Consider the following 21,209-nt stretch of genomic DNA (forward strand, 5'->3'; position numbering starts at 1 on the left):
TGGCATGTGGCACAGTGCATCATTCCTGCTGCCTAGCCAACATACTTCTCTCACTCTCAACACCTCATCTCAAGATAGTGTCCAATCAGAACTACCCCACGATCACATCAGATATCCTTGAAACCTTCGAGAAGCTATCTGATGCGCCAGGTCTTTTCAAAATGGACGAGAAAACAGCTTTGAAGACTGGAAATGCCACCCGCATGGCGTTGACAGCCTCGCAAGAAGAAACAACTGCGCCCATGAGCAATACCAAGCGCCAGCAAATGATCTGGCCCGATCCTCTCGTCATCAACCCCACCGCAACCCACACGCACAGCATCATCCTCCTCCACGGCCTGGGCAGCAACGCCGAACGCTTCGGTCCAGAGCTTCTGAAAGCCACGACCTCCTCCTCCTCCGCCACCTCCACTACCTGCTGCGACGACAGCAAGGCTGGAACACTCACCGACCACTTCCCAACCGTCAAATTTATCTTTCCCACCGCCAAAAAGCGCCGGGCCACCGTCTTCAAGCGCATGCCCATCAACCAGTGGTTCGACAACTTCTCCCTCCAGGATCCATCTAAGCGCCAAGATCTGCAGTACGACGGCTTGAAGGAGACGAGCGCATTCGTGCACAAGCTAATCGCGGACGAAGCGAAGCTGGTTGGTGGGGCGTCGCGTGTGGTTATCGGGGGGTTGAGCATGGGGTCTGCGGCTGCATCTCATGTCTTGCTTAACTTTCAGAACGATGGAAAGGAGGGAGAAAGGGAGGCGCTGGGAGGATTTGTAGGGATGAGTGGGTGGCTGCCGTTTGCTGAGGTGTTGGATCCGAGGGAAGGAGGAGGGCAGCAAGGCGAGGGGGAAGAGGAGGATCTATTTGGCGCTGGTGGTGACGAAGATGTCTCTCTCGACAACCTTCAGCTGCAAGCAGCAAATACAGCCCGTGATATCGCGTGCTTGCCCCCACTAGCCGCTGAGGATGTTGCACTCTTTCCGCGAACGCCTATCTTCCTCGGACATGGACGGAATGATGAGAAAGTTTCGGTAAATCTGGGTAAGCAAGCGAGAGATGTGTTTCAAGCTTTGGGCTGCCAAGTTCGGTGGACAGAGTATGATGAAGGGCATTGGTATAAAATCCCTGAAGAGATCGACGATATTGTAGATTTCCTGCGGAACGTTGTGGGAATCGAACAAGGTGTATAGAGTTTTAGTTGTTTCCGCTGAAGAACTTCTAGGGCTGTCGCTTGTGAGGAACAACATCATCCTCAGTTGCAAGAAAATTGGCATAAAGGTGCAGTAGAGCCGACGCCTGGAATTTTAGTGTATATTATTTCCGTATAGCTAAATTGCACCGGGATTTCGAAGGAATGGGGGAAGCGCTAGTGAAAAGAGCATGCCGAATTTCCGAAAATGGGTCTTATTTTCCATGAAACCTGCGTTATGCTGTCAAATACACTATGTTACTATCATCCAGCCATTAACCGCGCAGGAGGAAATCGCCACTATATCTGCAGCTACTTGCGCAAGAGTGGAGGTATACGCATGACGTACGGCCGAAGCAAGTATATGTATCCGTCAAGCCACATTGGCCCGTGGCAAACCGCTTGTTGTATCGCATCTCATTTCTGAGCCAATGAACTTTTGTTCCGTGTTGATACATATGCATGTGCTATCGGAAGCGTTGGCGAATGGGATGTGGGGTCGCTGATCGGAAGTGCGGGACATAGCCGACGCGATAGCGGGGGTGGGTGTACGACCTGGGTTAGGTGGAGAGTGGGAGCAGAGTGGTATATCAAAGTAGCCGGTAATCGCGCGCGACTTGACTTTTGATGGTCCCATTACTCCAGGTCATATTGCGGTAGACAGAGACACGGATCGGAAAAATGATGGAAAAGAAGGCAGACGTTGCGGAGTCACAGGGAGATGATGTGATTGTGGAGGGCGAGTCGCTAACGTTTACTGAGGAAGAAGAGAGGAGAATAGTGAGGAAGATTGATTGTGTCGTGCTGCCTCTAGTGAGTGTTTCCTTCTTCTGGATTCGCGGTAGTGACTTATCAGCTTCATTGACCCCATGCTGACCGCTCAAACAGCTATGTTTTGTCTTCCTCGCACAATATCTCGACAAACAAACCATCTCGTACGCTTCTGTATTTGGTTTAATCACAGACCTCAACCTCACCGGCTCGCAATACTCATGGTGCACCTCCATCTTCTACGTCGGCCAACTCGTAGCCGAGTATCCGTTCATCTACCTGATGTCGCGACTGCCCCTGGTCAAATTCGTCGGCGCCACCATCATCGTCTGGGGCGGCATCTGCATGTGCCTAGCCGCAGCGCAGGACTACCCCAGCTTCGCTGCAGTGCGCTTCCTGCTCGGCTTCGCGGAAGGCGCCGTGTCGCCTGCCTTTGTGACGCTGTCGTCCATCTGGTACCGCAAGCGCGAGCACGCCACCCGCATCGGGTGCTGGATCACCATGAATGGCCTGGCCCAGGTGCTCGGCTGCTTCCTCATGTACGGCATTGGCAGGAATGGCGCACTGAACTTGGCGCCTTGGCGCGTGCTGTTCCTTGTGTGCGGCGCGTTCACGACGTTCCTTGGCGTCTGCTTCTACGTGCTCATGCCGAGCGGGCCTGACAAGGCCTGGTTCTTGACGGAGCGCGAAAGGGAGTGCTTGAAGGCGCGGTTGGCCCTCGATCACGAGGGTGGTGATCAGACGAGCTTTTCGGTCGAGCAGCTGAAAGAGGCGCTCACAGACCCGAGAGCCTGGTTCTCCTTTGCGTTTGGCGTGCTTGTATGCATGCAGAGTCCGGTGCTGACGGTAAGATACTTCCTTCGCATTTCGAGCGGTTGGTTGAACAAACGGAACATACAAAATCCCTTTTCTACCTTCTGAAAGTAGTGGCCTTGTGGAAAGGCAATAACTGCGGGCCGGTGATGACTGACACTTCACCTTCACAGTTCGCCTCCCTCGTCATCAAATCCATCGGCTACACCAAATTCGAAACAATGCTCTACACCGCGCCTTCCGGCGCCGTCCAAATCCTCATGATCTGGCTCGGCATCCTGGGCTGCCGCCTGCTCCCGACGCATCGCTGCATCGTCATCCTAGCCCTCATCATACCGCCCTTCGTCGGCAACATCCTGCTGCTCAAACTCTCCATCGCCGACGGCTGGGGCCTGATCGTCGCGAGCTGGCTGGCGTCGTGCATCAGCGCCATCATGTCCGTGCTGCTGTCGCTCAGCGCCAGCAACGTCAAGGGCAACACCAAGCGCGCCGTCGTCAACTCGCTGTTTTTCATCGGTTATTGCGCTGCATTGATTGGCGCCCCGCAGCTGTGGACGGTCGGGCCGCGGTACTTTGAGGGCGTGGTGACGGGGATTGTCACGTGGTGTTTGCTGGTGGTGGCTGTGTGCGCGTATTGGTGGCTGTGTTGGGCGGAGAATAGGCGGAGGGATAGGCTGGGGTTGGAGGCGATGGGGGTGCCGGGGGGCCAGGATGTGACGGATAAGAAAGATTTGGGCTTCCGGTACAATTACTAGTACTACTAGTATACCGGCCACGAAGAGGGCGTCGCCATTAACCGCTACCACAAGATAGATTGCTTGGCTCCTCCCAAAGCTTTTTTGCTTCCGCCCAGCTACATTTTTTTTTTTTACATGGTAGATGTCGATATCGGCGGAAATATCCTCTTGCGCGCTTTTTTGGTGCATGGGCTAGTGAATGGCTCATCAAGCGCGGTAGAGTGGGACGAGGTGTGGTGAAACATATGCAAGGCCTGGCGGGATTATCCAATCACCAGATGCCTGGGACAAAGCGACTGCAAAAGTCAGCCGTGCATGATTCTCTTTCGCGTCGTGTCACCCAAGCCAGCCACCAATAAGAAACTAACACGAAGCAGATAAGATTCCGACTAGAGGGCTGTGCAAGAGCGAGCTCATATATGATTTCAAGGCTTACCGCGGTAAGTGGCGGTAATCCTCCTGTCACGAACCCTCTAAGCTCCAGCGACCTTCGGGTCATGCACTAACACCGAGCAAATGGATGGAATCACAGCTCTCTCTTTGGCTGTGAACATCATTCAGGTCGTTGTCTGGGGTCGCCAAGTCATTGACGTACTCAAGGGTGGTGAAATCTACCAGACCCAGAGAGATGCGGCTACGAACTTCCAGAATGCCACTGGCTCGCTTCAAAAGCAGCTGTCGCTGCAGTCCCAACCAATCACCGCTGAAGATCAGTCTCTTCTCCAAATCGCACAAACATGCAAGACCGCAGCAGACAACCTCTTGAAAGAATTGGGGCCCACGAAAGATACTAACAGGTTGAAGCTGGCGATGAGGGCTCCTTTCAAGGGACCTGGCATCAAGAAACTGGATGAGGAACTCGCGTTCTGCCAAAGAGTTCTCGAGACCCAGTTGCTGGTTGGAATGAGGTAAATTCTTGCTCCCTCAAAGTCTTCAATACATCGAGTAACATCTATTTGCAGAAAGAATATCAACTTGACAGCACTTCGAACGGATCAACACTTTGATAATCTGAGCTATGAAGTTCAGAACCTGGCCCTCAAGATGGAAGATGGGAAGACAGAATTGAGCCAGATCCTGGACAACCAGAACCAAAAGATGACAATCTTGGAAAATCAAAGCGCGGACATAGCGACAGCAATCAGCAACCTCCAGCTGGAACTTCTTTTAGAAAGCTCGACCACAATCACCCGCAAGTCAAACTGCTCCTTTCCAGCTTGCTCTTTCCGACGATGTTTTCGCGCCGCGATTAGATACCGTCCACTTACCCAGACACGTACAAATGGGCCTTGAAGTCCCCGGAAGAACAGAAACAGGAGTATCATCCGAGTGCAGCAACCCCGAATCTACTGAAGTGGCTTCGAGAAGGGGATGGTCTCTACTGGATTTCTGGAAAAGCTGGATCGGGCAAATCGACATTTATGAAATTCGTCGGCGATCAAGCAAACGTGCGAACAGCACTGAGCACATGGTCTGGCTCTTTCAAGGCTGTAATCGCCACTCACTTCTTTTGGTCGCAAGGCAATGAACTTCAACGCTCACGGATCGGTCTTCTTCGATCCATACTTTACCAACTCCTGTCAGCATGTCCTGCCTTGATAGGTTTCTTTGGCACCGAACACCATGTCGGGCGCCAGGAGTGGACAGAAAGCCGCTTGATTGATGCCCTTTCTGCAATCGCATCGCAAAACATTCCTCTCCCGTTAAAGTTTTGCCTCTTTGTTGATGGAATGGACGAGTCCATGGAAAACCCGACTGAGTTAGTGGACTTGCTGTGCGCCATCACTTCGAACCAAAACCTCAAATGCGTCATCAGTAGCCGTCCATGGGCAGTATTTCACAGGCGATTGAGCCCATATCCCCATGTTCGCCTCCAAGAACTTACGGAGATTGACATTCGTCGCTTTGTCTCTGGGAAACTCAATGCGGTATCCTCTCCAGTGCAATTATCAGAAGACGAGACATCCAAAATTACCAATTTACTCGTTAGCAAAGCTGAAGGGGTCTTCCTGTGGGTCAGCCTGGCAACTGCATCTATTCTCGATGGGATCGAAAATGGCGATGATCATGACGAGCTGCAATCACGAATCAACGAGTTACCAGCCAAGCTCAAAGAACTTTATGGAACAATCATAGCTCGCCTTGAAGCGAGATACAGAACTCAAGCGATGCAAATTTTCACGCTTTTGCTGTTGAAATATTCGAACGAAGAAATACAACCTTCTGTCCTATTTATGTCCTGCGTTGATTTTGGAGGAAAAAAGAAGCCACAGAAAACAAGTTTGAACAAAGTCATCAACTTCAACTCCGTTCTGAGAGAATGCAACCGCACTTTTCTCCATCTACAGCAGAGGTGTGGAGGTCTTTTGCACTTTCAATTTGAGGACGGCTCAACCAACCCCCTAAAGCATCAGCTTGATTCTTTGGAAGAAGCTGACAACTTACGTGTGGAGTTTCTCCACAAAACAGTCTTTGATTTCTTCCACAAATACCCCGAAGTCCTTGATATATCCACCATAGAACCATCATTCCCATGGGATCCATTGGTAGCCAGAGCAGACGCATGCATTCGCATGCTTGAAATCAACATTCAAATATCGCAAGGTCAAAGAACGTACCGTCCATCGGGAGCGGACAATCTTAGTCATGCTGCAGAATACCTTCATATAGTCCTGCTATCGATCCGATGTGTGGAGCTGGAGCGATGTACTGCACAACGAGCTATGTTGGAGAAATTGGACATCCATGGCCGAGCCTTGCTACACCTCATTGCCGAAGAGGAAAACTTTGCACCAGAAGTCCACTGGTGTGTACTATTATCTCCAAGTAGGTCTTTCGCAGTCTCTGGAGATATCCGCAATGGAAACATGACATCCCTTGCCGACCTCTGTGCATACTCTGGCCTGGTGCAGACTACATTAGTGAAGCTTCCACAGTTATCCCCTGAAAAATGTACAGCTGCTCTGAACTGTACATTGAACGGGCTCACCTATCCAAGGGATGGCCGCTTTGAAGGCCCAAGGTTTCACTGGGGGAACGAAAAAGTTCTAGCCCCATCTACCTGTATAGAAGACGATAAGTTCGCCATCAAAGATTTCCGAGCTCGAGTCTCACTGATATCGGAAATACTGAAATCAGGCGGCTGCCCCAACACCGGAATGGTAGGGATTTTCCGAACATTGGAGAGCAATGATACTTTGAGCGGCCCCCGACGTATTCATGAACGATTCGTGGCTGGAGAGACAGCATGGTCCCATCTTTTGAGAATGTTAACAGCTGGATTCTACTATAAGAGATTGGGCACGGGGCAAGTGTTGCATAACATGGACACGGTTATGTTGTGGGTGGACTTGATCCAGGGGTTCATTGACCACAATGCGAATCCGCGGCAGTTGGTACAAAATCTGACACACAGCATCAAGTTCTATCCTCAATGGAAGAGCAGAAGCACGGAAGAATTCGAAGTTAAGTTTGACTTTGAATCGGAGCCTCTACCTATCGTTGCAAGTTATTTCCAGAGCGATGCCCTCGGCCAAAGACTGTTGAACGCAATGAAGCAAAAAGGGGGCCAAAGCAAGGTCCATTTCAAGAAGGTTAAGCTGAAGGCAGAACCTGAGTTTAGAGTGATCTTGACTGATATCTTTGGACTGGATGATTCCTCTCAAGTGGCAAATGGCACGTTATGGGACGTGTCGGATAGAGCCCTTGATCATCTAAGCACAAGAATACTGAGTTCGAATCAACCGCTCTGGGACACTCAACATTATCACGACCAGTGTTTCAGGGGTTCCATCTCTGACTGGCGCTTTCACCCATTGGGTGAAACCCATTTCGATCTTTGGGAGGTAGCATTACAGAAGAAGCCGTGCCCGCACACACTGGAGGTTTTGAGGGACGTTTTTATTGTCTTGAACAAAATACAACCGCAGCAGAGTGGGTTACACTATTTGTAACAAAAGCCTTACAGACGGGAATCTTCCCAAAAGCTGAGGTACTACAAATCGTAACAAAAACTCCGAGTCAGGGATGGGGTGGTGACGTTCGGGCGTACTTTTCACGTAAAGGAATATTTCACATCTCCTTCTCTCATAAGCTTATCTTATGAACGTTCATGGCTTTGTTATACTGCGTTGTTAGACGAGGCTCAAGTGCTTATGGGGCCATTTACTCGTTGCATCAGGCGTCTTGGCTGTTCTTCACTTCTCCGCCCACTGTTATTTTAGGCTAGTAAGAAGGGAGCTTAATTGACCAAGACGCAATGCAGAATTGAACAGATGAACAACGCGGCTATGTGTTCGGAGAAGTCCGTATGGCTGGAGGATCCTGAAAAGCCCTCCGCTCTTTGCACGTCAGATGCCCAGCATTGCATAACCACGTGGTCCTGAATTGCCACACCACAAGTTTTCTTTTTACATAATTCTACCCAGTAAAGAACGTGAATGCGGCTGTGAAGGATGGTTCAAAAAGAAAGCTGTGCTAATTGCTATTCCAGCTATGGGGGCTGTGCTGTACGCCACCTTCACCTTGGAGTTGCAGGATTGATGCCCTTGTTTGATGAGAGGGCGAAACTGTAGGAAGTTGATATTCTTGAATATTCAGGAAGTGTCTCACTCACACTCCTGTTTACTTCTGGAAGTTGTTCATTGTTGGATTGCCGACGGAATGGTCCCATGGTAATGTCGAATCCTGATGGAATATTCCCATGAGGCTCGCTTCATCTGACGAGCTGAGCCGCTTCACGAACATACCATTTGTTATAGTCTAGTACATCATAGCATGGGCTCATAGTCCGCAACCAAATACATACAGTGAAAGCTAAAGACGAAATGTAGTTCTTTTTTTGGTCTCTAATACAGTATATTTGCGTTTGAATAACTGCTTCTACGGCCCAGAGTCGTCGGATTCTCATAAGGATTTCTGACTTCGCTAAACGTAGCTGACCATAAAGTCTACCACATCATGTCAGACAATGGGCGGCCTCGTGGAGGCGGTGTTGTTAGGAACCATGGAGGCAGTGTTGCTAAGAATCACACGCAGGCGATGTGCGGCTGAAACCTTCGCTCCAGCGTCCTTATAAATGGAAGTGAATTCCGAGCAATTCCAACAGCATCATCTTGCCAGAGCAGACCAGACAAGCACAAAACCATTCATAAACTCAGCTTCCCTACCATCATCAACCAAAGTATCCAAAATGCGTCCCGAAAACGCTCTTTCGCTGCTCGTGGGGACATGGTCACTGTTAAACATCTCAAGGTTCGTTCCACCCCCAATCAGCCCTACCAGGCACCACGCCACCTGCGCAACTCCCGTCCAGCCTTCCCCAATCCAGTCCTTCTCCTTCCCCATCCAGCAAACGCCGATCTTTTTTAATATTTTTTTGTGGGTAAAATACGAACTTCAGCTGACCACCCCCCGCTCGCTCTTAGCACCCAAAACGGCGTTCCCAACCTCGACCCCGGCCTCGGCCCCCACCCGACCGGCCTCGTGCACTACCACCCGGACGGCTACATGGCCGCGGTGCTCGCCTCCACCACGCCGCAAGACCGCCCCAAGAACCTCACGTGGCAGGACCGCGCGCCGCGCGCCGACGCCGACTGGGCGCGCGTCGGCGAGCACTCGATCGCGTACACGGGGCCGTACCGCCTCAACGCCTCCGTGCCCGTCGTCGCGACGGAGCGCGGCGTCGAGGGCCAGGTCGTGCACGGGCCGTTGGATGTGGCGACGTTGCCGAGCTTCATGGGGACGTACCAGCCGAGGGATTTTGAGCTGGTGTTCTGTGGGGGGAATAGGTCGGGTGGGGAGGGGATGTTGTTGCAGTTGCATTCAGATCTTGGGAAGGGGACCAAGATGAGCTTGTGGTGGGAGAAGGTTTGAAGGGTTCACAGCATCGCATGGCGGATATAGATAGAGAGATGGTCGCAAGACATACGCGTTAATCATAGATACCAGAGTTAATTTGAATTATTACCCAGATGATAATGAATCAGGCTCAGCATAACCTACGTGAAAAGCCTTTTCTCAGACCTAGCCGGCGCTATCAGGTACTGGCTGAGCTCTCTTTTTTTGTTAGAGGAGGAACAACCTGCGGTGATTAGCACCTTCAAAACAAATGCGCAAATTAAGCTAAAGTATCCGATCTAGATCACCATAGATATTTTCAAGAGAGGCGTAATTCCAGATGAGACAGTATCATGATTTTTACGATGAAATTGAGCGCAAAAAAGGAAGGAGCGTCTTGTTGAATGGCGGAGGATCACGTGAGGCAAAGATGCCTTTGGCGTGATATCAGTCGCGAGGAATGGATAGGTTTTCGATTGCTGTAGAACGGCAATATCATGGCGGATTGACCAGCTTGAAAATTATGATGGTAAAGTTCTACCGTTCTTGAGAATTGTCCGTTCGAGCAAGGCACCTGACAGAGGTGATACAACCAATGAGCATGCACTGCGCTTCTTAGCCTTGTTGTTATGTCTCCACGCCACGTCATCTCAGCTACACTTCAGCCTCGTCCAGACTTCGACCGCCATACCCTCCCTCGAACAAACCGATCGTCAAGCCCAGATCCCGCAAACCAACAACTACTTTTCGACAAGCGTTGTGGTGAGCATCGCGGAACATTTGACATCTCTGATCCTCTCAATCAAAGCAACATTGCGACTTGCCACTGGATTTCACGAGGCTCTAGCAACAGCACTTGGAATAGGCTGTCGACTCCGTGGACAGCATCAGCGTATCCATCAAGAGAAGCAGAACATCCCACCATGTCAAACTTCTGCCAGCATTGCAAGGTGCTGCAATTCGATGACTCTATCTGTGGCGGATACGTGGGTAGGTCCGACACGAACGAGGCGGTGCTTTCTTTCGCCGACGATCAAATACTCGAGTGGGAGTCTTCGGCAGGGACCAAGGAGCGCATACTACAGCTAGATTACAACCGACGAGACATACTGCCAGATATGCCTGGCTTGAAGAGAACTGCCGATGCTGGATGCCAGTTTTGTTCATTCCTTAGGCGGTCAATCCAGGGATATCTTCGAAATAACTATCCCTCAATTCCACGGGATGACTTAAATATTCCTTTGGTCGAATACGCTTGGGTTCAGGCAGATCAGGACTCTGGAGTCCCTCCGCGCAGCTGGAATTCTCAGTTGAGGTTGAAATTCGAACTTCAGAAGAGGCGTCTGCAACACGATATTAGATTCGAAATTTGCGCTCCTCAAGGTGAGCTCTAGTATGACCATTCTCGGTAACTTTGTAGTAACTTAGTCTTCAGGGGCTCTTGCTACATGGTTAAGCATTTCACAGATGCCTCCTGCCCACGATGCTTTTACATCGGAAAAGATATCATGGATCAATGGCTGCATTTCTGAATGTACGACATTTTGCAGCCACAAACAGCTCAGTGATTCAATTCCAACACGGCTCATTTACGTCGGCGACGGTACTGGCAGCAAATTTGACAATCCACGCTTGGTAATCACAGGCAGGCAAGAAGAATTGATGAAGAACCGCCCGAAATACGCAATCCTTAGTTACTGCTGGGGAACCTCGCCTACCCTGAAGACCGTGGAAGCAAATCTGGAAGACCATCTTAAAGAAATCCCACTGGAAAACATGCCCTCAACCTGCCGTGACGCTGTTCTTGTGACTCGCGCCATTGGCGTAGAATGGCTCTGGATTGATGCCCTCTGTATCATCCAGGGTGATAAAGAAGACTGGGAAAATGAGGCTTCGAGAATGGCAGATGCGTACGCCAACGCATTCATAACGATCATTCCCTTAAGGAGCAATTCGAGCTCTGAAGGCTTCCTGGGACAGAGAGCATCAAGAGACTATGTTGAAGTTCCCTTCAATTCCGTTGTCAATCCAAATATTCAAGGCGCATTCACAGTTCGGAAGACCCTGCCTGAGCTATTCGTCACGGGTGATCTTAGCGACTTGTTTTCCAGTTCATTTCAGAGCTCCGAGTGGTTTTCCCGCGGCTGGACATTCCAGGAGTTTCTCATGTCCTTCAGACGACTCTGCTTTGGCGATTCTGGTATATGTTTCGAATGCCAAAACATGACAAGAAGCGACCATGGCGAATCAATACCAGAAAGAACCGAGATTACAGGCGACTGGATCAATGAGATTGGACTGGAAGGGGACATAGGATGTGTCCTGAATGACTATTGGTATTTGAATATCACAGGATATTCGGGCAGGTCTTTGAGCTTCCAGCAAGATATTCTGCCGGCTGTTTCCGCGATCGCAACAGTCCTCTCGGATAAGATAGGGGACGAGTATCTCTGCGGGTTATGGAGATCGGATCTACCAAAAGGGCTGAGCTGGACAATAGCGTCAGCCGATGCGAAATTGGATCACCAAAGCCACATGGACAAGGTTTCGTCTCGGCAGGAGTACATTGGACCATCATGGAGCTGGATAAATCCGGTCATGAAGCAGCAATATATAGAGTGGGATGAATCAACAGCGACTGCTGCGTGCGACATCATTGAAGCGGAGTCGGTCGTGGAAGGGAAAAATCGGTTCGGCTGCGTCCAATCTGCACATATTCTAATCAGAGGGCGATCACAGTCTCTTCCTGGTCCGACTCTGTATGAGAAGATCCGCTCGGGGTTTAAGAGACGGTACTGGACAGCAGGAGACAGCGGTTACTTTACCGCGGAATGTGAACTCGACTGGTATGTGAACGAAGACCTCGAAGATGTTATGGAGGAAGAGCAAGAGGAAGGCGATGACAAGGCATACCCCAAGAGACGCGTACTAACAGCTGCTTCTGCCAGCTGGCTGAATGACCTGGTGATGCTTTTGGTTGGACAAGGCTCAGAGGATAAGACCATGAATGGCCTTCTGATTGTTCGAGCGGAGAAGGAGAACGAATGGTACCGCGTTGGAGTTTTTCGTAACTTATTAGACAAGAGGGAAGGTAAAGACCCTCTTCAAAATTGGGAAACGGGTACTTTCAAGCTTGTCTAAGCCATCAAGCGTTAATGAGGAGATGTAAAGTCCGATTATTGGGCAAAATTGGATTCGCATTGATGAATTTTCATTATGGTACACTATCACACTCGAGGAAACGCAATATAAGACGTGGTACTTGTAGTTATCTTGATGCTATTACGTACGCTGTCTGCACTCTAGTATTCCTAAGCTCAAGATAGTTTACTCTCTTCGGTGCTAGAGACTTGTTCGTTAGTAGATCTAGTAGTGTCGTATGGCATTGCACTCCGCGGTAATGGGAAATACATCCGATAAGTCTCAATCAGTCTGATGGAGTCCACAAAATGGAACCACTCCGTAGGTAATTTGCTGCTGCTGATCCAACCTTAGGTTTCCAAGAGGCTTGTTGGTGGTACAGTACGTCGACGCGATCTCACGGTTTCCACAACGTACGCCGCCAAAGACGTATCTGTACGGTTCTCGACACGCCATCTACTGAAATAAGATTGGAGTGAGCGGCGTGGGATCAAAGCAAACTGGCCACCCAAGGTGGATTCTTCCTATTGAACTGCAAATGGAAGACGCCTCACTGCAGGAGATTGTAGGCCACGAGTCTGAAATGCCTGGCACTTCCCAATCAAGAATACTAGCTAGAATCCCTCTGTCGTTCACGATGGCATCGACGTACCCTTCTCACGCGAGTAGTTTGCAGTCAATTTATCCGAAGATCTCCATTGCGTGAAACTACATAAGACCCCTCGCCACTGGTATCCATCGAGTCCCCAATCCCTTTCCACCCAACGATGCATTCATCAATCTCTCTACCCAAGACATCCGCGCTGTGTCGGCGAAGAGGCGGCGGCGGCACTGCGGGCAACGGTCCTGAAAGACGCGGTCGTCGCTGCGAGGGCTGTTGATCTCGATCTCCAGGCAGACCGCGTGGTAGGCGTGGCCGAAGGCGCAGGTGAGGATGCGGTCGTCGGTGAAGGTCGGGTGGAGGAAGCGCGGCTCGTTGGCGCGCGCACAAGGCCCACTCCACATAGAATCCTTCACGAGACTTAGACCTAGCTGCCTTGCACGGTCCATGACGATGAAGTCGAATTGCTTCGGGTGGTCGTACTTTGCATGCATGTACTGAACAGCATTTTCGAGGTCCTTGCCACGCGTGCAGTCTCCAAGGATGAAGCTTGCGTCCGGTGGGATGAGGAAAACTGGTTCTTGTCGTATCCCTCAATCCGCTCCCTGCGGACGATCTCGATCCAGCCATGCGCCGGCGCCTTGCGCACGAACATCTCGCGGTCCAAGGTGCCGTCGACACCGGCCCGCTGGCGGCGCACCATGCGGCGTTCCTCGTCGAGCGCGCCGAAGACGGCCATCTGGCGCGAGATCTTGTGGGACAGGGCGTCGGCGGCGGTCGGGTAGACAGACAGCGGGGAGGACTCGGCGAGCTTCTCGGTGCGGCCCAGAAGAGGAACGGTCCAATTTGAAGCATCTGCCACGCCTGGAGCGTTCTTGACCAAGCCAATGATGGACTTGAGGCGCTCCTTCCTCTCAAACAGCAGACCATCGCGCTTGCTATCGAGGTGATCAAAAACTGTGTCGACAGCATTGGCGGTGAGACGGTCCAAGTCATCGACGGTGGCGGGGAAGCCGGGGATGGGCTTGAAGTTGACAATGGTACTTCTCGCCGACGTGCCACAGCGTGAGCACCTCGATGGTGCGGTCCGGAAAGTCCCAGTCGAAGACATCAGTGATCGCACTAATGTTATTTGAGCTTTTGTGTTCCCGATGACGGCTTCAAGGTCGGCCTTCTTGATCATGTGCGAGACCCAAGGTCGGTCGACGCGTCGTTTTTGAGCGCATTGACCTCGTTGCGGAGAGCGGCCATCTCCTGGCGCATCTGAGAAAGCTCATTGGTGACATGAGATGCCCAGGCTGGATCCATGATGGCACTGTCTGGATGGTGGAGTGAGGTGCCTGCGTGGCGATGTTTCGGTTGCAAAAGTCTTGGACTCCAGCTGAAACAATTGATTTCACTGATTCCAAGAGCTTGGGCGTGCACTGGGTCATGTAGAGCTCCTCAAAGCGTCCTGACTGACATGATAAGGTCGTTGGCGATGATGCGGTCGTCACCCATGGTTGCGATGAGCTTGCTGAAGTCGTCTGCGTGGGTTCCAAACGACTGGCATTGAACAGTTTGTGCCGGAGAGAGAGTCGACGCCGCACGTGGCGTGGCGCTGGGGGAAATCGTCGCTTGCATCGTAATCTTGGATGCGGTCGCGGTAGCCGGGCAGGCGGTGCTGGGCCATACAGAGCTGCTCGTGGATAGTAAGGACGAGGTAGTAGGAGAAGCGCTGCTGCGAGTTGCTCGGGCATTGGATCGCCATGGTGCGAGCGGGGATGTCGTAGTCGAAGCTGGCGGGTTGGTTAGAGCTGTAGATCTTCCGGAGCCAAGAAGTTTCCTACTTACGAGAACATCTGGAACGCGATGTCGACGAAGACATAGAGCTCAGATGATCCAAGCATGTTCAACGAGTGACGTAGGTAGACCCATTGCACGGGCGTCATGTGGTACTTGTTGTAGGACTTGGGTCGGAGCAGAAAGTCGCGGTAGACCTCGAACAGGAAGAACGCCTCCCATTCGGCTCTGTTGCTGGGCTCCTGTGCGGACTGCATGAAGAAGCGTCGCACGAAGCTGTGAAAAGCCGTCGTGGGATTGCGCGGGAGAGGAGGCGGCCTCATCGTCGAGGTCTTGATCTTCCAAAACGACACCACCAGACAGACTTGCTTCCTCACTTCTTCCGTTATCTGGGCTACCAGCTCGGGATCGAGCTGGCTCGCGGCGCTGGACTTGTCGAAAATCGCAAACGGTGGCTTGTCGAAATTGCGCACGTCGTACAAAAGGATGGTCTGAGTTGGGGGTGATGCGATGGCAATGACGCTGGAACAGGGGTCATAGGCCGCAAGGTAGGGGCCGTGCAGTTTGAGCAAGCCCTGGCTATTGGGAGAGTTCAGAGCCCATAGCCACACAGTCATGCCGCTCAAGGCGGTTTAGCAAATGGACCGATCCGAGGAGTGTCGTTGGAGGGGTTCAGTGCCAGGCAGGTGACGGTGTCCGTGTGCCCTTTGAAGTAACGAATGCACGCCGTACTTTTGGCTTTTTAGCTCCTTTGCGTGCTTTCATTCTTTGCAGTTGTAGATTTGGAGGGTGTCGTCGTCGACGGGGCATCCGAGGTAGACGGCTGGTGGCGTTAGTGGTCAAAGAACATCTGGACTTGGCAATAGAGAAGACATACCTTAAGCGTAGAGTCGGTACGTGTCCGCGTTCTCGGTTGCCATGTCCACTGGCAAGTTGGCTGCATTAGGCCACCCGGTTGCGTAGTCGTGGGTGTCCGGGTTGAATACGCGGGACAAGTGTGAGAGCTCGTGGATCATGACCCCCTTCAGATCGAGATCGTGGCATGTCTGGGTGAGCGACGGTAAATCGAAAGCTACGTCACACAGGCATATGATATGGTATGCATCGAAGGCGTAGGCAGCAGACCAATCGCCGTTGTCGATCTTGCAGAAACCAAGGACGTCCTCACAGTGGAACTTGACCGGGCCTTGTTCGATGGTTTCGCATTCGTCGGCAAGCGCCGAAGCGAATGCGATCTCATGGTGTCAATGTGGCATCCCGCCAGGCATTGATGGCGGCACGAACGGCATCCGCTAAGCCCCAGGGGCCCAGGTGCTGCTTCAAGTCAGCCACAGTGTCATCCAGGAGTAGAAAGAGGGTACGAAAGCGCGGCGGACTGGGCGGCAATGCTTGTGCTGTACAAGGGGGATGGCTTACCTGGGGCTGGGGCCCCTGCTTGGGCTGCGACTCGGTGTTGGTCAACGTGACCTCCATGGTTGATCCGCCGGCCCAACCCCCACTCATGCGGTTTCGGGAAGTGGGGAGGACCCTAGCCGCGATCGATTCGGGGGGGTCGGGCCAGCAGATCAGAAGATCCAGCAGGGCGGACTCTGCTTGCAATGTGGATGTCAGCAGGAGTGTCTTGTCGCAATCAAGGAGTAAGAGGCCAGAAGGGTGGGTGTTTGCGGAAGATCTTGCAAATAATGCGCGCAATCGTCATGAGGGGTAGAGTTTGATGAAGTTCATCACTTGACAACAATGCTGAAGGGCTGCTGAAGGGCGATGGGAGGTGAGGAGGGAGGAGGCGCGCGACTCACTTTTTGCCCCGAGGCCAAGGCCCCGAGGGCAGTCGAACAATGAAAAAAGCCTTTTTCGCCAGGGGCGAAGGCAGTCGATTATTGTTCATGGTGTTTTGCGGCCATGAGGTCGTGGTGTCTGTTGGAGGAAGAGGAAGAAGGTCTGGAGTCGGAGGAGGAGGAGCTTTTGAAGAAGCGGTAGACGCTCGGGCCACAGATTCAGGCAGCTGGCCGTCACTGACGCATCCACCCCCGTGACGGGACCCTGCAGTGCCAGCGCGCAGCTGTGCTTATGTGCCTGGCCCCTGATTGGTCGATGAGCTCATTGGAAGCCTGACAGATGACCGCAAAGGTCCATCAAGGTCATGGAATGGCCGGCACGCGCAGCTGCTTCAAGACAGGAAGGCGGACATGTGGGAGGATGCGCTGAAAGCAACTGCGCCGCTCGCGGTCAGGGGAAGCTTGACACAGGGCCTGCGGAGGAGGTCTTTTGAGAGGGAGGTCAAGGATGCTACGCGGATGCTGTGCTTGCGAGATTGTGTGGTGCGGCGGCATGGCTAGGGCTGTGGCAGTCGCAGCGGGCCGCGGGCTCTGGTGTCTGCTTCTGTTTGCCTCCCAGTGCCCCTCTCTCCCGGCGTCGCTCAACACCTCGGAACGATTGTACTCTGGCCATTTCGAGTCCTAGTCTCTCCTCTTCAGAACCCCCGTTCCCTACTAATGTCGTCACCGACGGTACGCGCGCCGGGGGAGGTTGGTGCTGACGACATGGACAAGCTCACACCCTGGCACGACATCGTGGAGGATGCGAAGGAAACCGCTTCGGCTTGCGCAAGGCCTTCCTAGATCCTCCTGACGGTCAGTATATCTGCGCTGGAGTGGGAAGCTGTGCTGACACAGCGATGCGGCGCTAGGCGACTCTACTCTTGAATTCACGACTATGCCCTGGCTTTTTCCGCCAAAACAGCCTGCGCCCAACAGCCACTACCTCCTCCAATGCTCAGAGAAGTCTCAATCCACCTCCTGACTGCTACAATCCTTGCTAGGATGCGGCGCGGCATCGCGGATGCCAAGGGAGAATGTCGCGTCCGCGACCTCAACCGCTGACTTGCTCATAGGAGGTCTCCTCGCCAGGTAGCGCACCAGAACCACCATTATTTTACCTCCCATGCCCCGCGCAAGCCCCTGTCGATGACACCCTCGGAGTGTCCCAGCGGCGACGGCGCCAGCTGCGCGCGACGAGTGCCGGTACGGTCCCAAGCCTTCTCACGATCCGTCCACCCGCGGAAGACCTCGTCAACATGCAGTAACAGGCTCCTACACCGGAGAAATCTTGATATTGCGAATATACTCGTTAGCACACTAGGGTTAGGGTTGTAGAGGCAAAATAATGCGATGGTAGCTAGGGGTCTGGGCAACAAAGAACAAGGCCGGCTTCGAAGAGGCAGTTTGCTACAATCAGCAAGGCCCTCAACGGAACGTCCTAGTGGAATTAGGTCCTTCAGGAACCTTCAAGTAGCCTGCGGCGTTTTATGAAGAGGACTTGTAGGTCCAGCGTGCCAAGTGCGGGAAATGCGGCTGAGAATGGAGCCACCCCTTGCATGAGGAATGCTTGGCGGGCACAATGGATAGCGACCACCATAGCTATCTAGACAAGATGTATACAGTCATTTCCAACGACTGCGGTGCAGTGGCCTACGTAAAGACAAGGGTGGACCAGCTCAGGGCGTTCAGACATGAACGACAATTCGGAGGACAGACGGACGGCTCAAGCTCTGCCCGAGGGCTAGTCTATGGCCCCCTAGAGCGGACTTATAATTAGGTAGTTTGGATCCCACTCTAGGATATATCGTTCGAAGGACTTGAGTGCCTCGTTGTCGCGAGCGTCGCTCAAGCCTCATTGGGCAGCAACCGATGAGGATCACACAGTGTGTAATTCTACCAGGGCGACAGTGAGCAAAAGTGAAGGACACTGAGGAGAGCAGCAGTAGTAATGTGCTCACTCGCTATGACACATCCTGCAACTGCATGTGTCCAACGCCCGGCGCGTTCTTCCTTGCCGTCCTGACCTGCTATCATGCGTGCGCTGCATCAAGGCGCAAAGAGAGGCCGCTTGCGAGTCATACTTCGTCATGTCTATGCACTGCGCGTTGCGATAATGAGCAAGATTCTGCGCGCTGCATGCGTGCAGGAGGGCCTCTGAAGGACTCACCTGAGCACAGTGAGCGTCGTGCGCGTCGGGTTCCCACAAGTTCTGACGTCATAGGCCAGACCTGTGGGCCGATAGTACGCTGCGTCTGCAGTGACAACGCTTGAGCAAACAACTGGGAAGTAAGAACGCGACAACGCAGGATGACCAATGTTTCCGCAAGCACTGCAAAGCGACGACATCGATTGGCCCCAAAAACGCGCTGGCAGGCGCAGGAGAGCGACAGAAGGAAGTTCACGAACGCAGCGACAAAGACTGCTGCGACGTTCTGTTGTGCGCACTGCCGCGACTTGCTACATCGTCAGCTAACGGGCTAACGTGCTTGACAGGACGAAAATCTTGCAAGGCCGCTTCTTGAGCACACAGCTAGTGCCTAGGACAGGCGGAGTGTAGAGCGCTCCAGCCGCGACGCAAACAGTGAGCAGCAGCAGCAACAACGCGCCCGTCGCAGAAGAGTTCGGGCTCACCGCCACAACGATTGCCTCTCCCACCAATCCTGCCGCTCCGGAACGTCCTTCTGCTCCTTTCCTTTGGGTATCGACACGTACCTCAAGCCGCTCGCTGAGCGCGCGCTCCTCAGCAAACTCAACGCCGCCACCCTTAGCACCAGCTGCCTTGGCCTCTTCCTCAAGCACCTCGCCCAAAGCAACCCACCAAATGCGTACGTGTCGAGCATATCAGAGACTCTCGCCATACGTGGGAGCAGTTACACGGACGCCGGGCTTCCGAGTTGCGAGGAAAGCTCTATAACATCGTGATTATACCCTGCTTCTGGACCATCCATGCATTCAAGGCTTCGTCGCATGGCTATGACAGTTCTCTACGCTAATACAACTCCCAGTGGCCAATATTGGCAGCTATCAGCTCCAATCGATTGCCAATAAACAGGGCGGCATGTCTGTCTAAGAAGCTGGGACTTTCTTCTTTATCATTCACAAAGAAGCCACCTGTGACCGCGGCTCCACCCGATAGTGAAATGCTAGGAAACAAGAGACTCCGGTGGTCATCGCCGCTACAGGTGTAGACGCACCGCGTGAAAACCCTTTAATTGTAGCAATACCCGACCAGAGCTTGCCATACAGGTTCAATGGGTCGACAGACCTCACTAGAACGCCAATGACCGATGCGACGAGCGGTTTGTCGTGCATACCAAGATAATGGTCAGGGCCGGTGATCCTTGACAAGGTCCAACTATGCTCCCTGTTGGCTATTGTCCTCCTTCCTTGCGGCCTGAAAGCGACGAGCTATGTCTGAGATAGCAATTAGCTTGTCTTCGTCCGAATGTGGTGGCTCTCGCAAACCATACCTCTGAAACAAGTCCTGTCAGACTTCAAGAGGGAATCCCCAGCACACAAAACCATAGTTACCCAAACCTTCGTGTACGACGCCCCTCCACATACCCAATCATGCCAATCCCCAACTCAACCACATTTTCTCGCCCTTTCGCAAACGCAACCTGAAACGGCGTCCTCCCCGCCCCATCCCTAACATCCACCCTCGCCCCATGCGCCAACAGGTACTCCACCAGCCCGCCAAACCCCTTCTCCGCCGCCCTATGCAACGGGCGTCCCCGGATCCCTCATCCACCCCGTAACCTCCCACCGATACCACCCCGGCTCATTCACATCCGCCCCGGCCTCCTCCACCAAAAACCGCACCATCTCCACCTCCCCCCTCGCCACAGCCGTATGCAGCGCCCGCGACGCATCCACCTGATCCGCCCCCGCCCCGTGCGCCACCAGCATGCGCATAATTCCAACTGAGCCCCGCGTCGCCGCCAGTCGCAACGTCCACTCCTGCTGCGGCACCTGCTCGTCGTCGCCGCGGCAAGGCCGCGCGCCGCGCGCCAACAGCCACGCGATGAAGGCGTCTGGACAGCCGCGGCGGCCCGCGAGCGCCCAGTTGAGCACGTTGCCGATGCGGTCGTCGCGGTCGTTGATGTCGCAGCCGCCGCCGCGGCGCGCGGGGTCTCTGAGCATGATTTCGACGCATGCGCGCGAGTGCGCGGCTGCGGAGTAGAAGAGGAGGAAGCCCTTGAAGTGGATGGCGCCGCTGCGGACGAGGTGGTCCAGGACGGGGGCGTTGCCGTGGGTGGCGGCGGCGTCGGCCATGCACTTTGCGGATGGGGGTGGATCCGGGCATGTTGAGAGGAGGGAGAGGACGGTTTGGAGGGGTTGGGTGGCGCAGGCGGAGAGGATGGCGGTTTGGTGGGGTGTTGGCCGCCGCATGGTGGGAGTGTGGGGTGGTTTGGGAAGAGGGAGGAGGAAAGGTGCGGATGGATTGAATCCTTCTGGGGAGTATGCAAGGGACCATTTTATGTTTGAAGCAGTGATAGGCACGCGAATACGTGGCGGGGCAG

General features: G+C 53.2%; 6 protein-coding genes across 6 annotated transcripts; 4 read left to right on the forward strand and 2 right to left on the reverse strand.

Moving 5' to 3' along the window:
- Positions 1-242: 242 nt before the first annotated feature.
- On the forward strand, positions 243-1,284 carry LTHEOB_4611 (Phospholipase/carboxylesterase; the record flags this gene model as incomplete). The annotated part of the gene is made up of 2 exons (XM_035513665.1): positions 243-1,038; positions 1,220-1,284. The coding sequence occupies 2 exons, from the start codon at positions 243-245 to the stop codon at positions 1,282-1,284; spliced, it is 861 nt and encodes a 286-aa protein (XP_035374660.1).
- Positions 1,285-1,867: 583 nt separating this feature from the next.
- On the forward strand, positions 1,868-4,419 carry LTHEOB_4612 (Pantothenate transporter; the record flags this gene model as incomplete). Its single annotated transcript, XM_035513666.1, has 5 exons — positions 1,868-1,999; positions 2,075-2,803; positions 2,944-3,512; positions 3,901-3,947; positions 4,040-4,419. 5 exons carry the CDS (start codon positions 1,868-1,870, stop codon positions 4,417-4,419), a joined length of 1,857 nt encoding a protein of 618 aa, XP_035374661.1.
- Positions 4,420-8,698: 4,279 nt separating this feature from the next.
- LTHEOB_4613 (uncharacterized protein) lies at positions 8,699-9,381 on the forward strand (the record flags this gene model as incomplete). Its single annotated transcript, XM_035513667.1, has 2 exons — positions 8,699-8,760; positions 8,934-9,381. 2 exons carry the CDS (start codon positions 8,699-8,701, stop codon positions 9,379-9,381), a joined length of 510 nt encoding a protein of 169 aa, XP_035374662.1.
- A 2,499-nt stretch (positions 9,382-11,880) lies between these two features.
- Positions 11,881-12,486, forward strand: LTHEOB_4614 (Heterokaryon incompatibility protein; the record flags this gene model as incomplete). The annotated part of the gene is made up of 1 exon (XM_035513668.1): positions 11,881-12,486. The coding sequence occupies one exon, from the start codon at positions 11,881-11,883 to the stop codon at positions 12,484-12,486; it is 606 nt and encodes a 201-aa protein (XP_035374663.1).
- Positions 12,487-13,194: 708 nt separating this feature from the next.
- LTHEOB_4615 (uncharacterized protein) lies at positions 13,195-16,372 on the reverse strand (the record flags this gene model as incomplete). Its single annotated transcript, XM_035513669.1, has 8 exons — positions 13,195-13,514; positions 13,571-14,111; positions 14,161-14,209; positions 14,550-14,599; positions 14,670-14,865; positions 14,921-15,448; positions 15,767-16,104; positions 16,286-16,372. 8 exons carry the CDS (start codon positions 16,370-16,372, stop codon positions 13,195-13,197), a joined length of 2,109 nt encoding a protein of 702 aa, XP_035374664.1.
- A 4,031-nt stretch (positions 16,373-20,403) lies between these two features.
- Positions 20,404-21,078, reverse strand: LTHEOB_4616 (Ankyrin repeat protein; the record flags this gene model as incomplete). The annotated part of the gene is made up of 1 exon (XM_035513670.1): positions 20,404-21,078. The coding sequence occupies one exon, from the start codon at positions 21,076-21,078 to the stop codon at positions 20,404-20,406; it is 675 nt and encodes a 224-aa protein (XP_035374665.1).
- Between the last annotated feature and the right edge of the window lie 131 nt (positions 21,079-21,209).

Source organism: Lasiodiplodia theobromae (assembly GCF_012971845.1).
Source record: "Lasiodiplodia theobromae strain AM2As chromosome Unknown scaffold_12, whole genome shotgun sequence".
NCBI lineage: Eukaryota > Fungi > Ascomycota > Dothideomycetes > Botryosphaeriales > Botryosphaeriaceae > Lasiodiplodia > Lasiodiplodia theobromae.